Source organism: Octopus sinensis, linkage group LG10 (assembly GCF_006345805.1).
Source record: "Octopus sinensis linkage group LG10, ASM634580v1, whole genome shotgun sequence".
Lineage (NCBI taxonomy): Eukaryota > Metazoa > Mollusca > Cephalopoda > Octopoda > Octopodidae > Octopus > Octopus sinensis.
Window position 1 is genome coordinate 49,088,361 of NC_043006.1, and position 19,024 is coordinate 49,107,384.

The 19,024-nt window shown below is 36.7% G+C and overlaps 1 protein-coding gene across 3 annotated transcripts in view; it reads right to left on the reverse strand.

Annotated features, from left to right (window-relative positions):
- LOC115216438 (protein FAM214A) overlaps window positions 1-15,282 on the reverse strand; it is a 230,286-nt gene extending 215,004 nt beyond the window's left edge. For 2 of the 3 annotated variants that reach the window (XM_029785774.2, XM_036506630.1), the window contains exon 1: window positions 13,516-15,282. Coding sequence is in view for 1 of the 3 variants with exons in the window: in XM_029785775.2 (XP_029641635.1) it covers window positions 13,516-13,531 (16 nt within the window). In the remaining 2 variants the exon portion in view is untranslated. The remainder of the gene's footprint in view (window positions 1-13,515) is intronic. The other variant, XM_029785775.2, reaches the window with a different exon arrangement.
- Between the last annotated feature and the right edge of the window lie 3,742 nt (window positions 15,283-19,024).

The following is a 19,024-nucleotide window of genomic DNA, read 5'->3' on the forward strand; positions in this document are numbered from 1 at the left end:
GGTTTCCAGTCTAAGGAATAAAGACGTCCTCCTGTCCTCTCATCTGTCATGGAGGCCCAGAAAAATTATCGCAGGCACCTCTCTTCCGCCTTTGACTAAGCCATAAAAATGGAAACATCAGATAGCGTAGTCCTACGTATATTTATACCTGCAAAATGAGTCAGGAGAGTCAAAGGTTAAACATCAACACACAAAATGGCTTATGAAAATTTTCGTGGGACGAAGGGAGGGAGGATAGGATGAGTTTAAATCCGGTACATAAATGTATTAAACATCAGCGGAAATGATTAACAAAACAACCACCGGCTGTTATTTAGCCCAAGGTCAATCCTGGCCTACGATCAATGACATTTCAATCGTAACCATCCCGATTTCTTCTTTCTTTTCCTAGATATATGGCTATATTACCTACTATGCCTTTCCTTTTTTAAGACGAGATTTGGCGGTTCTTTTCTGTTTGGCTGCCAATTTTCAACCTCTTCCATTTCTGTTCAAATTGATTTCATAATCATTGAAAAGATCTGATTTGGATGCTAAGAGAGTCCAGTCACTGTGTAGAACCAGAGGTACACACAGTCTATGTATCGCTATAAAACGATAAACGTCGCCCTTTTCAAGCCTAGCCAGACTCGTGGGCCCGGTTTGGTTTCCCGGTTTCTGTGACGTATGTGTTCCCGCCAGTTGGACGGGACGCCAGTCCATCGCAGCGTTACTCAAGAAACAGGAAGAGAGAGTGAGAGAAAGTTGGGGCGAAAGAGTACAACAGGGGTCGCCACCACCTCCCACTGCCGGAGCCTCGTGGTGCCTTTAGATGTTTTCGCTCAATAAACACACAAAACGCCCGGTCTGGGAATCGAAACCGCGAGTCTGCTGCCCTAACCACTGGGCCATTGCGCCTCCACATGTATCGCTATGACTGTATATAATTCCGAAACAATCTCCGAAGACAAAATTTTCAACTGTTCATGAATGATCCTTTATATTAGAGGCACAAAGTCTGATATTTTGAGAAGAGGGGGCTAGTCGATTACATCGATCTCAATACTTAACTGGTAGTTGTTTCATCGATTTCCGAAAGGATGAAAGGCAAAGTCGACCTCGGCGGCATTTGAACTCAGAATGTAAAGACGGGGGGAAATGCCGCTGAGCATTTCGTCTGACAGTCTAACTAACAATTCAGCCAGCTCGCCATTGTTCATGAATAATGATTACAATAAGTCATAATGCAATATTTAACACAAATAAGGCGGCGAGCTGGCAGAAACGTTAGCACGCCGGGCGAAATGCTTAGCAGTATTTCGTCTGCCGCTACGTTCTGAGTTCAAATTCCGCCGAGGTCGACTTTGCTTTCATCCTTTCGGGGGTCGATTGAATAAGTACCAGTTACGCACTGGGGTTGATATAATCGACTTAATCCGTTTGTCTGTCATTGTTTGTCCTCTCTGTGTTTAGACCCTTGTGGGTAATAAAGAAATAGGTATTTCGTCTGTCTACACGTTCTGAGTTCAAATTCTGCCGAGGTTGACTTTGCCTTTCAACCTTTCGGGGGCCGATAAATTAAGTACCAATTGTGGACTGAGGTCGATCGACGGGCCCCTTCCCAAAAATTTCGAGCCTTGTACCTAGAGTAGAAAAGAATATTTAATGGAAAACAAACAAAAAATCCCACAAAAAAGTATCAAATACTCTTTTATTCTCTCTTTTTACTCTTTTACTTGTTTCAGTCATTTGACTGCGGCCATGCTGGGGCATCGCCTTGACTTATTCTTTGTAAGCCTAGTACTTATTTCTATCGGTCTATTTTGCCGAACCGCTAAGTTACGGGGACGTAAACACACCAGCATCGGTTGTCAAGCAATGTTGGAGGGACAAACACCAGACACAAACATATACACACACATGCACATATACATATATACGACGGGCTTCTTTCAGTTTCTGTCTACCAAATCCACTCACAAGGCTTTGGTCGGCCCGAGGCTATAGTAGAAGACACTTGCCCAAGGTGCCACGCAGTGGGACTGAACCCAGAACCATGTGGTTGGTAAGCAAGCTACTTACCTCACAGCCACTCCTGCGCCTTTGATAATTTTTAAAAAATCTTTTTTCTCACTTTTTAAAATCGTTTTCGATTATTGATTTGACAAAATAGGTCGATATGCTCTCTTACAGGGTAGGATAGTTAAATTGCTTAAAAGTATCTTTAAGAATAAATCGAGTCCAAGACTTTTACCAGGCGAACGAACGAATGTTAATAGCAATAAGTGAAATTTATCTTCACGGTCGCTCTATCTGCTAGATACAGCAGCCAAATATCACCTCAAATCGCACTATTCCAATCGGCTAATATAAAAAGAAACTGGTGGAAGAATGGATAATGTAATCCCAGAAAAACACTGTGTTCGATAAATAAGTAAATAAAATAAACAGAATGGTTTGGTTACAGCTGGAACGCTTTTCATCATAGGTCTGCAGGATTATTGCTGACCGAGGGTTAAACAAGAATGACGGGCCAACAAGGAGGTCTCTGTCAGTCATACGCAGTGAAAAGAGGAAGGGCTATATCGGCTTTATTACTTCCTACAAGAATCACCAGGAACACCTCTATAACACTTCCCACACCTTTCATCTCAAAACACCACTCCTCTCCATCATCACCACCACCACCATCGCCACCACCACAGTTACGTTATAATACTTCACAAAGAGCGGAAATTATTATACTAACTAAATCTTGTTTGTTAGGACTTTTTCTAACATCTTTTGTTGTTTTCTTTCTGTTACTAGATCCATCGCTGTTAAAATTCGTCGGTAACGACAACAGAAAAAAAAACAGAAAGAAAGAGAAAAAGAAAGAGGGAGAAAGAAGAACAGTAAAAAGAAAGAGAGAAAGAAAAAAGAACGAACGAAAATTCATTAAAAATAATCACATCGTAAATCCCTGAGCCAACAACACATCTTTTTACCCAACGCATCAAAGTTGAACAATTGAGGTTAGCAGCGAAGAAAACAAGGTGAATAAAAAAAGAGAGCAGACGATTTTAAAACATGGAGGCACTAAAACATGTAGCAATTGCTTCCCCCACTCTTTCTTGTTATTTATTGTTGAACATTACTTATAATACAGCAACTGCAGTGCATCCTTTACTGAGCAGAGCTATGATAAAAGACATTCCAGCTGTGACCATCCAGTCTTTTATCTTTCCTCGATATTAATAAAAAGCTTGCTTTGTAACTTCATGGTTTTTGGGTTCAGCTCCACTGAGTGGCACCAATGCCTTGTCGGTGAATTTGGTAGATAGAAACTGTGTGGAAGCCTTACATGTGTGTGTGTGTGGATATGTTTCCCCCACCACCGCTTGACAACGAATGTTGGTTTGTTTACATCTCCATAACTTAGCAGTTCATCAAAAGAGACCAGTAGAATAAGTATCAGAACTCATTGACATACTGCCCCAACATGGCTTGAATGAGATTTGACTGCTGTTTCTAGCATGTCTAACAACCAACGTTTAACCTCTGTCCTTTCAACGAGGGTACGTGTTTCCATAGAGGGAAGGATGAAAGAAGTGGAAGGAATATCTTGTCTTTTTTTTTCTTTTGCTTATTAAAAGAAAAAGATCAAAGAAAAAAATTAATAATTCTCTGTTTTCAACATTATTACAAAATAATATTAAAAAAACTGCAAACTGACATTATAGATATCGTTAATCTAACAGGCTAGTTAGACAGATGATGGATAGATTAGATTTTGAATTAATAGCTGGGTGAGGGATCAGGTGCCTAGTTTAGCTTTTAGGAGAATGAACGCTGTCTAAAAATAATTAAGAACCAGTAGATCACAAACAGAGACAAACAGACAGAGACGAAGACAGTAGATCTTTAACCCTTTCGTTACTGTATTTATTTTGAGATGTTCTGTGTTTCTTTCAATCAATTTTAAATATAACAAAGAATTTAGTAAAGTAACTTAGTTATCATTCAGCTAGTGTCAGGAACATAAATTGTGACTAAGGTTTGGTGGAAGATTTAAATTCAAAACTTATGAAAACAAGACATTTGTACTCAGAACTAGAGCTGGTTTCAGCTGAGTTGGTAACAAAAGGGTTAACATACTGGCTTCTGATGGTGTGCACTAAATTTCAGTCATATATAGGAAGAGAAACAAGCCTTTCTAAATGGCATTAGTAGTATATATTTCTTTATTGCCCACAGGGGGTTAAACATAGAGGGAACAAACAAGAACAGACAAAATAAATAATATATGTGAAAATTAGGCGCAAGAATGGCTGTGTAGTAAGTAGCTTGCTTACCAACCACATGGTTCTGGGTTCAGTCCCACTGTGTGGCAACTTGGGCAAGTGTCTTCTACTATAGCTTTGGGCCGACCAAAGCCTTGTGGGTGGATTTGGTAGACAGAAACTGAAAGAAGCCCGTCGTATATATGTGTATATATGTATGTGTGTCTGTGTTTGCCACCCCCAACATCACTTGACAACCGATGCTGGTGTGTTTACATCACCATAACTTAGTAGTTCGGCAAAAAGAAACCGATAGAATAAGTATTAGGGTTCCAAAGAATAAGTCCTGGGGTCGATTTGCCCGACTAAAGGCAGTGTTCCAGCATGGCCACGGTCAAATGATTGAAACAAGTAAAAGAGCATTAGTAATATAGGTGAACTAAAAATATGGTAACAACTGGAATTCAAAGCCATATTAACTTGTCCGGAATCTTTTGTCCTGCAATACATGGTTTATACAATGGTTTATCAGAAGAGAATGTTTCATAGAGAAACTTAGCTGATATCTTTCGTTATAAACTGTCTGTTGGCATATATTTTATCAACTACTTACAGGATGTAAGCTCTAAAGAGACTATGACAATGCTATATCAACAACGTCATCATTGCTTGCATATGTCAGCTGGAGCTGTCGACACAGATTTTCTGCAACTGGATACCCTTCCTGTTGCTAACCCTCACTTGTTTCCAAGCAAGCCATGACCAGATGCTTTCATGGAGGAACAGAAATGAAGGACATCACTTGTATGACAGTGATGCTCATTTACAACAATCATAAGGCAGTGAGCAGACAGAATCGTTAGCACGCCGGATGAAATGCTTAACGGTATTTTGTCTGCAGATATGTTCTGAGTTCAAATTCCGCCATGGTCGACTTTTCCTTTCAGGGCAATAAATTAAGTACGACCCTGAGGCGGTGCTCCAGCATGGTCACAGTCAAATGACTGAAACAAGTAAAATAGAGAGTAAAGAGTATATCCTGGGTATGTAGTTATGAAACTTGCTTTGCAACAAAGTGGTTTTGGGTTCAATTCCCACTGCACAGTATCTTAATAAGTGTCATTTACTATACAGTCACTAGATCAATGCCCTGCAAGTGAATTTAGTAGAGGGGAAACTGTATGGATGCCCATTGTATGTGTGGGTGTGCCTTTGAGCTTGTTCTCCCCACCACCATTGACAACAGGTGGTGGTTTATTGTTCCGGTAAGTTGGAAGTTAACCAATAGCTACTAATAGAATATGTAACACATTCCATAAAAAAATAAAATAAAAGAAGTACTTGAATTCATCTGTTCAGCTAAACTAGTCATTCTCAACTATTTTTTACTTAACCCTTTCGTTACTGCATTTATTTTGAGATGCTCTGTGTTTCTTTTAATTAATTTTAAATATAACAAAGAATTTAGTAAAGTAACTTAGTTATCATTAAGCTAGGAACATAAATTGTGACTAAGGTTTGATGGAAGATTTAAATTCAAAACTTATGAAAACAAGACATTTGTACTCAGAGCCAGAGCCAGTTTCAGCCGGGTTGGTAACGTAAGGGTTAAGAACCCCTTTGATTACTATTTTATTCTGGTGGACCCCTCCCCACCCTAGCCATTCGATGTTTAAAAATTAATTCTATAGGTACTTCTTTCAAAATTACTATTTTGTTCATCACACATTCATTTGTGTAGATTGAACTATGTGAAACGTTAGAGAGAAAACCCTAGCTGTTTCTTGCAATGAATACATCTACAGCAAAATATTTTCATGGACCATTCAAATAATACTGTGAGCCCAATTTACTTAATTTGCTTATACGAATCCCCAAACTCTTATATGGACCCCCAGGGGTCATATAGATCCAAGTTGTGAACAGCTGAACTAAACCTTCAAATGCAGTACCCAGCATGTCTGCATTCCAGCCAAGAGGAAAAAACAAAACACAAAAACATATTTATTTTATATGCATGAATGTTTACAAATGAAGGGGAAAAAAGTAGTCTACACATCAATACATAAAATAGAGTTTGTATATTTTATGAGAAGCAGCTTGAATTGTTACACTGAATTTTATGTTACAAATTATTCAAACATTTGATGAAAGGAAGCAGCATAACAATATATAAGAAAAAATATTCATAAATACATCAACATATGATTAGTCAGCGAGATTTGATTGGTTGACAAGAAAGCATTAGATAATGCATCACACATTCATCTGTTCAATTGTCAGACATAACGGTGATGTATTCATCTATTGTCTTGTGATACAATAGAACAATGCATATCAGTGTTGTTTACATGTTAAGTGCACCAGGTTAGCTAGAAGTACGAGTTCAATCCTCGGGTAAGTCAAGCTATATACAGGCTGGTTTAAGCATTAAATATTCCTGTATTATTTCCTATTATATCATTGATAATTTTAATGGCTGGTATTAGGAAGGGCATCATTTATAGAAACCATGCCAAAACAAATGATTGAAGCCTGGTGCAGCAGGTCAGCTGCTGTCAAACCATCCAGCCTATGCCAGCATGGAAAATGGATGTTAAATAGTGATCACACACACATATTATATACATACATATAGGCACTGGCGTGGCCTTGAGTTGAGGTGAAGAAATTTGCTTTGCAACCTCAATTTCAGGTTTGGCTTCTTGGGTGTCTTCAACTGTAGGCCCAGACAGCAACATGTTTGGAGTGAATTTGGTAAACAAAAGCTTAAAAAGAAGCCCAGCGTGTATGTGCGTGTGTGTATATACAGCGTGTATACACATGTGTATATACATATATGTGACCGTGTGTGCACCGTTGGCAATTTTTTTTCCTCTGTCTTCCCTTCTCCTATGTTTCCAACGAAGAGCTCTGCTCAAAACGTTAAACCCTCCTTCTTTCCTTCATTCCTGAACGTCCAATAATACTATATTTGTTCCACGTCTTTGCGTTGTTGTGTTTTTTTGTGCTTTCTTGTTTGGATTAACTATATATATATATGTGTTTATAAATGCTACTCAAGTATCACAAAATTGTTTGGGCAGTAAATTTGTTGTGATTTGGTGATAAATTGGGAGAGTTTTATGCTATTAAGGAACGTTTGTGTTGCAAATTGTATATTGTATTGGCGGATGGCAGACATCAAGGGGCAAAAAATCAGGGAAATTAAACATTAGTTAATAACATAGGCGGAAATCAGGTCTGAATAATTCTATGCCGGTAAGTGGGGTTGGTGGAAAATCAGAACGGTATAAGAGTGGGGGTAGACTGTGTGTATATATATATATATATTATATATATATATATATATATATATACCCCAGCTGTGCTTGTACCATGTAAAAAGCACTCAGTCCACTCTGCTGGGTGATCGGTGTTAAGAAGGGTATCCAGCTGTAAAAATCGTGCCAAAACAGACACAGTAGTCTGATGCAGGCTTCTGCCTGGCCGGCACCTGTCAAACTGTCTCACCCATACCAGCATAGAAGGCAGACCTTAAATGATGATGATGATGATATAAGCTTTAGCCCTTTAGTATTTAAACCGGCCATATCTGGCCAAAATATTTAATCTGTTTTATGTTCAAACTGACCAGATCCAGGCTCTCACACCTACCCTACAATGTTATTCTACATTAAGTAATTACACCATCAAGATCTTGAAGATATGAGATGATGCATGGTTAATTCAAAATCAATGTGAATCAATAGGCATTATGTTTGATAGAATAATCAGAACACTAAAGGGTTAGAGTATTAGCTGTCATATGACAGGTAAGTTTGGAAGTATACTTTAGCAACCATGGGTAATAGCAGGAAATATGGCAGGTATATACAATAATCATAAACTTTTATCAAACTTCCTGGGCTAATAGAAAATGATGAAATGAATAAATATTTTCAAAAAAAAAAAATTTTATAACTTAAAATTAAAATAAAATTTCTCATTTGAATAATTGTTAAAATTATTCTACCCTTTAGTCCCTCTTTTCTTCCCACCCAATGATTCATTCCCTTTCACTGTGTGTATGTGTGTGTGGCACTCCTTTACACATTTCCTGCCACCAAGCCTAGTATGTGCACTCATCCTGCACCTCTTATATTAACTTTCTCTGTATCTCTCTTTTACTCTCTCTCTTTCTCTTCATACAATGTAAAGCATGACTAAAGAAACCAACCAACCAGCCTTTGTATCAGCTTTTATATACATACAGGCACAGGTATGACTATAAGCACAGGTCCTACTGTGCTTATAGTCATACCTGTGTGACACTTTGTGCAAGTGTCTTCTACTATAGTCTCACATCAACCAAAGCCTGGAGAGTGGATTTGGTAGAAGGAAACTGAAAGAAGCCTTTCATGTATAGGTCTGTGTGTCTTTACCTCTGTGTTTGCCCCCTCCCCCCCACACTGCTTGACAACCAGTGTTGGTGTGTTTATGTCCCTCATCACTTAGTGGTCCAACGAAACACATGAATAGAGTAAGTGCCAGGCTTTCAAAAATTGATATGTACTGGGCGGGTGGGGGGGTCGATTCATTCAACTAAAATATCCATCAAGGGAGTGCTCCAGTATGGCCACAATCTAGTGACTGAAACAAGAGATAAAAGATAGATAAAAAGATGTGTGTGTGTGCATCCATATTCGCATGCACACACACACACATACGCATACACGGTCTCTCTTTTCTGTATAAGGTTACAACTTATATTTCCCTGGAGTGAAGGTAAGACACAGCTGTCTTTATAACAATGAAGCACAATGACATGTTCACATCTGTCCTCTGCTCTAGAAAGGACAGACAGACTGTCCTTTCTTTAACGGCATGTTAATCAAGGATACTTGTTTACGATTTCAGATTATCTCCCCTATTCTTTTGAAATTGATTGCATATGACATCAGGTGTTTGTTTACTTCCCCACAAAGTGAAAATAATTTTAGTAATTCAGGAAGCATTTAATGTAACAATGTGCTATTTACTATATAGCAACACTAATTAATGCCACTATATATACATACATACATATATATATATATATATATATATATATATACATATGTGTGTGCGTATGTATATATACACACACACACGCACGCACACATGTATATACATACAAATATATACACATACATATATGTGTGTGTACATATGCGCACACATACGTACATATGCATGCACGTGTGCAACCGAGCGCGTGCATGTGAATATCCGTGCACAATGCAATCGTACACTCACGTAAATACACTAATATATGCACACACATGAATGCGTGCACACCCACACGCATGGATGCACATACAAATACACAAAAAAAAATCTACATGCACAAATGTATATACGCACACAGAAACACCAATGTATATGTATATATGGACATATAGAGAGGTGTATACAAAATCACGGACGCATGTCTATGCACATGAATATACGTATGGACCCGAGCGTATACATACGCATAGACAGATGCGTAAAATATTCCTAAATACATGTATATACATACATACATATTGATAAATGCACCTGTATAAGATACATACTCAAACGCATACTCATACATACATAAACATCGTATACGCACATATGCATATATATATATATATATATATATATATATATATATATAAATATAGACAGAGAGACAAGGGGTGGGAGAGAGGAGATTCACTTACATGCACACATATACACGCACGAACACATACACACACAGCATCGCTTTACCAAAGCGAAATGCCAAAATATACATTCACACATTTATATATTCGCACGCTCACACACAACTACGCACATATACACACACACCCGTACATAAAATACACAATAAATGCATACGCACACAGATACACATGCATGCATGCATAGACACACAGACAATATGTATGTGTCGCTTTGCTTATCTCCGCCTTCTGTGGTCTAGTTGATGAGAACCAGTACTTCGTCTATCTGCTACATATTTTATTGTCCTTGGAAGGGAAAAGCTATGACGAGATATGAACTCACAACATAAAGGGACGCAACCAAATACCACAAGGTGTTTTACCTAACAACCTAACACTCTACCTACTGTACATTTGCACACACACAATATATATATATATAATATATATATATATATATATAATCACATATACACACTCATGTTTTTAGTTATATTTTTCTTTTTGCATCATCAAACCTGTATATATATATATACATATATGAACAAACACATATAGTCTTCAATATATTTTATACTTAAAAATTTCTTTGATAATGCAACTCGGTGTTTTGAGCCACATAGCTTTACAGCTAAATACGTGTAACCGTACCTGCATGCGTCTGTGTGTGTGTGTGTGTGTGTGTTTAAGCATACTGTATATACGTGTGTGCATCTAAGTATACATGTATGTGTGTGTGTGTGTGTGTGACTGTCTCGGGGCTTGATCAAACGATGAGCAAATTAAAAGACTTCGCAAAAAATTGTCTGTGCATAAAAGAGACAGAGAGAGAAAGAAAGAAAGAAAGTAAGAAAGAAAGAATGTGTGTGTATTATTTGTGCATGTAAAAGAAATTTATACACAGGTATACAGCACAAACATATCTGCAAACACGCTATATCAAATACAAAGAAAATCCGAAGTAAAATAATGGATACACAAGACATTTACATACTATTGTGTGTGTGTATTCACACACAGGGAATTCGTATGCATAATAGTAAGTAATATTTCCTAGCATATACTGCCTGTGCATTTTTAGACATAAGTGCATATGTGTTCAAATAAGCACACACACACGCACACACTCACCATCAGCCAGAGTGTTCTTACACCTACACTCAGAGTTGGAGATACCCATTCGCAGACATATACGCACACCCATGTACTTGGCACGTTTATCTGCACACATAGGCTTTATATAGCTATCTGCTTTGTTCACTCACACACACATATACACACACACGTATACACCTACACCTGAGAACGTACACCTTGCGATACGGTACACAGATATGAATATGCATATATATAAATATTTGTGTGTGTGTGTGTGTGTGTGTGCGCACTTTAACATTAACGCAATCATGCATATCAACGTGCACGTTTAGAAATGTCCGTGAGTGTATTTATAATTATATGCATATATACATATATATATATATACGCGAATACATACATACATACACAAAAACACACTACGCGAACACACACACGAATACACACATACACAAGGACCTACACACACACACGAATATACACATACATAAAGACACACACACAAACACATACGTATACACTCATACGCACACACAGTTGTGTGTGTGTGTGTATCGTCTGTAAAAAAACCATATCTGAAAGAAGCACAATACATACACACACACACACATGTATATGACAAATTCACAATGCACGCTTTGTTATACATACATACATACATGTGTGTGTGTGTGTGTGTTTATCATACATGTATGCATAATAAAATTCCAGATATAAGCATGTATACACGCAGACACACACGAACATTCATTGGTGAGTGGTTTGACAGTATCAAAGCAGATATGAGGACGTCTGAAATAAAGATTTTCACGAATTAAACCTTGTGAAAGACGAAACTTTAAAAGAAATAAAAATTTTAGAAAAATCTTCCGCTGTGTTGTGGCTCTCATCCGTTTTCTTTACCTACAACTTAACTATGCTTTCATGGACAAGATTTATACTTAAATAGTTTCTTGTTAAAACTTGGTCGTGTTGTTTGTTGTTGATTAAGGTTTTTTCTTTGTTTATTTTATGTCACTTGCTTTGCTGATATGGTTGTTGTTTATGGTCGTTTATGGGTGTTATTTGGTGACGGAGAGTAAGAAAGAGAGCTGTTACGGTAGAGAGAGAGAGAGGCTATGTGAGTGAGAGAGCAGAGAAAGACAGTGTGTGAAGACAGAGAGAGTGGGTGAGGGCAGAGAGTGTAAGTGAAGAGAGAAGCAGAGAGAGAGTGAGAGAGAGAGAGAAATCAATGGTGAATGCCAGTGAAAGAGACGGAGAGAGCACGGGAAAGAAACGATTCAATAAAGAAAACTGATAGATGAAAGAAAGAAAGATAGATAGATAGATAGACGGATGAATAGATAGATAGATAGATAGATAGATAGATAGATAGATAGATAGACATATATATAGACGGATAGATAGATGGATATATAGACAGATAGGTAGACAGATATATAGACGGATAGATAGATGGATAGATAGATAGACAGACAGACAGACAGACAGACAGACAGACAGACGGATAGATGGATAGATAGATAGATAGATAGATAGATAGATAGATAGACAGACGGATAGATGGATAGATAGATAGACAGACAGACAGATAGACGGATGGATATATTGATAGCTAGCTAGATAGATAGATAGATAGATAGATAGATAGACAAATAGGTAGACAGATATATAGACGGATAGATAGATGGATAGATAGATAGACAGACAGATAGACGGATAGATGGATAGATAGATAGACAGACAGACAGATAGACGGATGGATATATTGATAGATAGATAGATAGATAGATAGATAGATAAATAGATAGATAGATAGATAGATAGACGGATAGACAGATAGGCAGATAGATAGATAGATAGACGGATAGACAGATAGACAGATAGATAGATAGATAGACGGATAGATAGATAGATAGATAGACGGATAGATAGATAGATAGATAGATAGATGACAGACAGATAGATAGATAGATGACAGACAGACAGACAGACAGACAGATAGATAGATAGATAGATAGATAGATAGATAGATAGATAGATAGATAGGTAGATTGATTGATTGATTGATAGATAGATGGATATAATGGTAGATAGATAGATAGATAGATAGATAGATAGATAGATAGATAGAGAAAATATTAGAATGAAGGAGTGTTTTTAATGCTGGACATTATAGCAGAGAGAAGTATAAACTGAAGAGATCTAAACAAAGAGAGATTTTGTGAGAGAGAGAGAGAAAGAGAGAGGAAAAAAGAATGAGGAAGAGAGAGAGAGAGAGAGCAATACAGAGAAAGGGAGAGGAACAGATAACAACGGAGTGTGTATGTGAGAGTGAGAAAGAGGAGTAGATAGAATGAAAGTGTATATGAGAGTGAGGGAGAGAAGAAAGAGAGAGAGAGAGACTGAATGAAATGTAGTAGACAGAGAGAAAGATTAGAGTATAATTGAAGGGAATGTGTGAAAAAAAGGTTACCTACCTGGTTCAGGCTTCATTGCCACGTCCGATGATGGCAGAAGATAAAGTATAGCGAGAGGGTGAGTGTCGTTGTCGTAGTGGTCGTCCACTTCACACAGAGACAGACATCGAACCCGCAGCTGAAGTATATAGTTGACCTTCTGTCTTCTTGCCTGAAATAAATAAACTCACTTCTCTCTCTTTATCACCACACTGTGTCTCTTAATTCACCCTTCTTCCTGGCTTCGGTTTCTTTATACTGATATACAATCATCTGCCTATTGGAATATACACTCAGCTGATTGCATGTATATATATAAACACTCAGCTGTTTTTATGTATATGTGTATATTCGTCGAGACACTTAGTTGTCTGTACGAATGTAGATAATACACTCAGCTGTTTGTGTGTCCGTATATAATAGGGTGAGTGAGGGACACCCATATGCCTGTCTATAAAACACGTCCATGGTTTGTTATTTCTTTGCCGCATTCACAGGGGTTATTGGTTCGAATGGCTCTTTGTCCTCGATACAATCCAGGCGATCTGTGTTCGTCTTATGAAACATCGGGTAGAGAGAAGTAATTCGGGAAACTATCACCAACCGTGAGTCTATGGTGTACTGTAGCTGTATGAGTAAGTATGTGAGTGAGAGCGAATGTAATGTGAGTGAGCATAAGTGAGTGAGTGTGCCTAAGTGAATGAGTGTGTATGTATTTGTGAGTGTGTATAAGTGAAGTGAAATACTAACTTGATCTGGGCTAGTTGTCCGAGTATATATATATATATATATATATATATATATATATATATATATAATCTCGACGGGTGAACGTTCTCACTAATCGCAAGAACAGAAACGAGCAAAACTCTTAAACTAAGATAATTTCAAAGGCAAGAGCAGATAATGTCGTTCAGTAAAACTTTATAACATTCACGCATGCATATATAGACATAGACATAGAGAATACATTACAGAAAACAGATATACAAACACACGCAAACACATTAACTAATGTTCACAGTGTAAAAATAATAATAGTTTTTGTGGCTTGGTTATTGTCAACTCTCAGCACACTCATGTTGTTGTTGTTGTTATACTGCTGGAGTGAGACTGAAGTGTCAAGCTCCACTCCCCTGCTGTCAAACCTCTCTCGCTATCAGCTGTGACGTCCCTCTTGTCCTACTCCTAGAATAAATTACTAGATTCTTGCCTAGTCATGCCGACTGCTATTAGGTAATAATACTAATGTATACAAACTGTTCACCTAATATGTATTATATAAACTTACATAGAATATATATGTATATATATATATATATATATATATAATGTCGATTAAGTAATTTTAGAGGGTTAACCTAGACTTACATATCACATCATACTGGTGATTTTTAAGTAGTGAGCTAGATCTATGTACTTATATAAACACTATACTACTATGTGTCAGAGAAAAACTGATCACACGTATATAAGAAAGAAAATATTAGTCATACACCCATAGGTGTATTCAAAACTTTATGTGCAATTTTTCTTATACATTAATGGAAGTTCAACTCAACGTAGACATGTAGAGAATATAAGTCATATATCGTTACGTATAGTCTATGGCTCGTATACTTATGCATATAAAACTTTATCTGTCTACCTCGAAAACACTTTTCTCCATACCATTATATACATAATCTTGTATGTACGTAGAATATGTTGTTTACATACTGTTGTATATTTTAAAAATATGTATATTGTTTATATAAACAATAATATTCACTCAAACATTTTTTGTATATAAACACTAGGTTATAAGTAGACCTATGCTAAAATAAAAACAAAAAAACTTTAGTATGAACGAGTGTGCATATATGTAAAAATTATTGGAGCACTATACTTAAATTTTAACTGGGTAGATATTAATATATACACCCTCGTACGTCAGTATGTCAATGTCTGTCTTTGCACCTATCGTCACTGCGATGAGGAAAATATTAATTCCTTACATTATTATTTTTTTTTAACTGAGAAGCAGCAAATTTAAACACGCTTATACCCGTGTATATATATCCTTCAATGATGGTGAGAAATCATACAATCGAGTAATAATACCTTAGTGCCATCTCGATGAATGAAAAGTTGGCGACAGAGGAACATGAAGCTATGGTAATAATAGCTTCTTAATGTAGGTATTTTATCTCAAGTTTTCATATATCTACAGTACTCTGAATCCCGGGCAGAAGAAATTCATTTGCATAATGAGAGTCTGAGCACTAATAAAAAGCTCCATAGGATCTACTATTCTACCTCCAACGAAAAATGCATAACGCTTTTACGCTTGCTATTTACATTGGAACGAGCACTGCAATACTGCTAAATAAGATTAATTAAAGAAGATATATATTATCTCTATCCAGGGTCTATTATAGAAATTTAGAAATAGTTCTGGTAAAACATGAAAAATATTTACAGTCGATAGTGTTAAATTTTTTGTTATATATGTATATATTCTATGATTGTGTACGTTTCAAAAGAGAAATGTGTTGAAATAAATATTCCAGCCAAGTGTCATTCTGTACTGTATCTTTCCAGTTGCCTTAAAAACAAACAAAAACACTGTGTTGCTGTCTAAATGACTAGTGGAGCAGGGTGTCTCTTGGAAGATTTGGCGAGCTGTCGTTGTTATTGTTATTGTTGCTGCTACTGCTGTATCATGTGATGCCAAAGCTTCTAGCTTCCTCCTTCCGTCTTTTTTTTTTTTTTTTCAATGTATTTGCCACAGACAAACCTTTCTCCTCCTGTCTTTATATTATTGTGTCTATATATATAAATATATATATATATACACAGACAAACCCCACTTTTCTTTTTCAGCTGATCTACGAATGTCAAAACCATTCGTTAACGTTATTTTTTATTAACTTTTTTTTTCTGTTACAGTTCTTTTGGTCTCGAAATTCCTCCTCATGCAACAGTTTCTATCGTTCATATATATATATATATATATATATATATATATACATACAGGCATACACACACGCACCCCTCTATCTAACAATCTAATTAATATCTGCGCGTAATTATATGTATTTAATATGCTTTTCTTTTTTATTCTTGTGTATGTCTAAGATATATATATATATATATATATCACACGTTTTACCGTTTCCATTTAGGCACATGTAGGTTTTTCATACACGTGTCTATATATAGATGTCTGTTTATTTATTTCGACTAACACTCATATGGGAGGGGTCGCTGGCAGGAGAGAAAGAGAGAGAGAGAGAAGAAAACAGGTGGTACTTAACTACAACAGTAGTTTTCAGAGGGAGTATGAGAGGTATTTCAATTATTATCATTATTATTATTATTATTATACAACTCCACCTCCTTCTCCCTTCTTGTAATCGATAATTTATACAGCTGATCAATCGATTTACTTTCCTGCTGCAAGGCGATATAAGGTAACATAAGGAGATGGAAAAATACCTGGAAATAACTACGAAAATCCCCACCTGTCTTTCTACATCTGATTTTTCTATTGCTTGCATTCCAAATGACTTCGTACGTTGCTTGCAACTCTATTTTTCTCTTTCTCTCTCTCTCTCTTTCTCTCTCTGCCCCCCTCTCACTCTCGTATATGCATACGCGCGCGCACTTCACACACGCACATTCACAAGCTTTCTCTAACCCTTCTTCCTTCAATGGGAATTTACATATATATATATATATAAAAAAAAAACCTCAGGAGCAAAGCATACTCTCAGTGATTTGGCTGCATTGACTTGGTTTGTATTACATAACATTGCACTTGCACAACGCCTTTTATATACACAAAAACCAATGATTCTTCTCTCTCTCTCTCTCGTATGTTTCACTTTTCCTTCTTCACGAATATATCCATCTATTTTCTATCATTGTTGTAAACACGGTTCTTTTCGTCTTAATTTTTTTTACTTCCAACGTTTAAAAGTTGATATATGCAAAACACAAAAATACTTGGAACTAAACCGAAGATATTTTTAGAATATTTTACAGTTACCCACACACAAACACTCATCCAACATACTATTGTCTTTTCGCTAACCATCAGTACACTACAATGTCAGATGGGTATTGTTCAGCCCTAGGTTATTCCTGATCGAGCAGACCTATAATTAAAGGCATTCCAGCCTTGGCTATCCCGTTTTTTTTTTGTTTTTTTTTTCCTATATACTAAAAACCCAGGGCTACATTATCCAGTGTGCCCTTTTCTAAGAATGTAGAAGGTGATTTAGAGGAGAATTAGTTGCTATTTCTTTCGTTCGAATGACCACGTACAGGCTTCCTTGTTGGCTCCGGTTATTGTTACTGTTAGCGGTGATGGTGGTAGCGGTAATTGTCATGTTAAGTATAATGACTTAGCAACTAAAGTTTTTCTCTCTTTGCTTCTATAGTTGCATTGTATTCTTCAGCAATTTTCTTAACTCTTCTTACAAAAATCAACAATGCCTAATTAAGTAATTGGTGCTTCAACCTCATTTACCCTTCCATATATGGAAGGGTAAACGAACAGATTTATTTTCCTACATCTCTATTATATTCCTGTGTGTGCAACAAAATATATAACCATAGTGTGTGTGTGTGTGGTAGTTTTGTGATCATTGTGTGATGTAGTCGTCGTTATCATGATCATTTTAACGTCCTAGTTTCCATGCTTGCATGGGTCAGACAGAATGCATCGAGATGAATTTATTTTTACAGCTGGATGCCCTTTCTGTCGCCAACCATCACCTGTTTCCATTTAAGGTAATATAGCTAGACATGAAGCTAAGTCAAGAAGACAGTAACATGCACACACACACACACACACATACATATGTACACATTCATACATGCATACATCCATCCATACATACATACATACAAGTAATGAGAGAGAGTCCACATGTGGTCACTCTAACGCTAGATATAGATCCACGAAGGGAATCCACCACTAAAGAATTGTTCTCAAGAATTAGTTCAACGCGCCAAGAATGTAAGCGAGCAGGACAAATGAAAAATAACGAAAAAATAGATTAACTTTATACAATTATTTCACCGTTAATAGATTGTGTAATTTTACTTACATAATCATTTTCAGATCTTCAGTAGAGTATATCAAAAAAATATAATTTGCTGAGTCAAACGCCTACATTCACACAAAGGCAAATGGCACAGCCGATTATATCTGCAGTTACGGTCAAATATCCTCATTCTCGCGCGCTACATATGTATATTATACAATAAGAAAAAGAAATGACAAAAAGATAAGCAATTATCGTATGGACTTCATTAGCTTGCAGCTGTTTCCACTATAAGATGCAGTGGACTCATAGTTTAGTGCCTGGGTAACACCTAGTAGCTTTATTGGGGCCTCAACAAGCTTTTTCAGTTTTTGTCTACCGACTCCATTCACAAAGATTTTATTAGGAATGCAATCTCACACTAGATTAAATTGATCTTCAGTATAAAGCAGCTACTACTTCCCAGAAGTAGGTAAAACCAAAACTGACCCTGA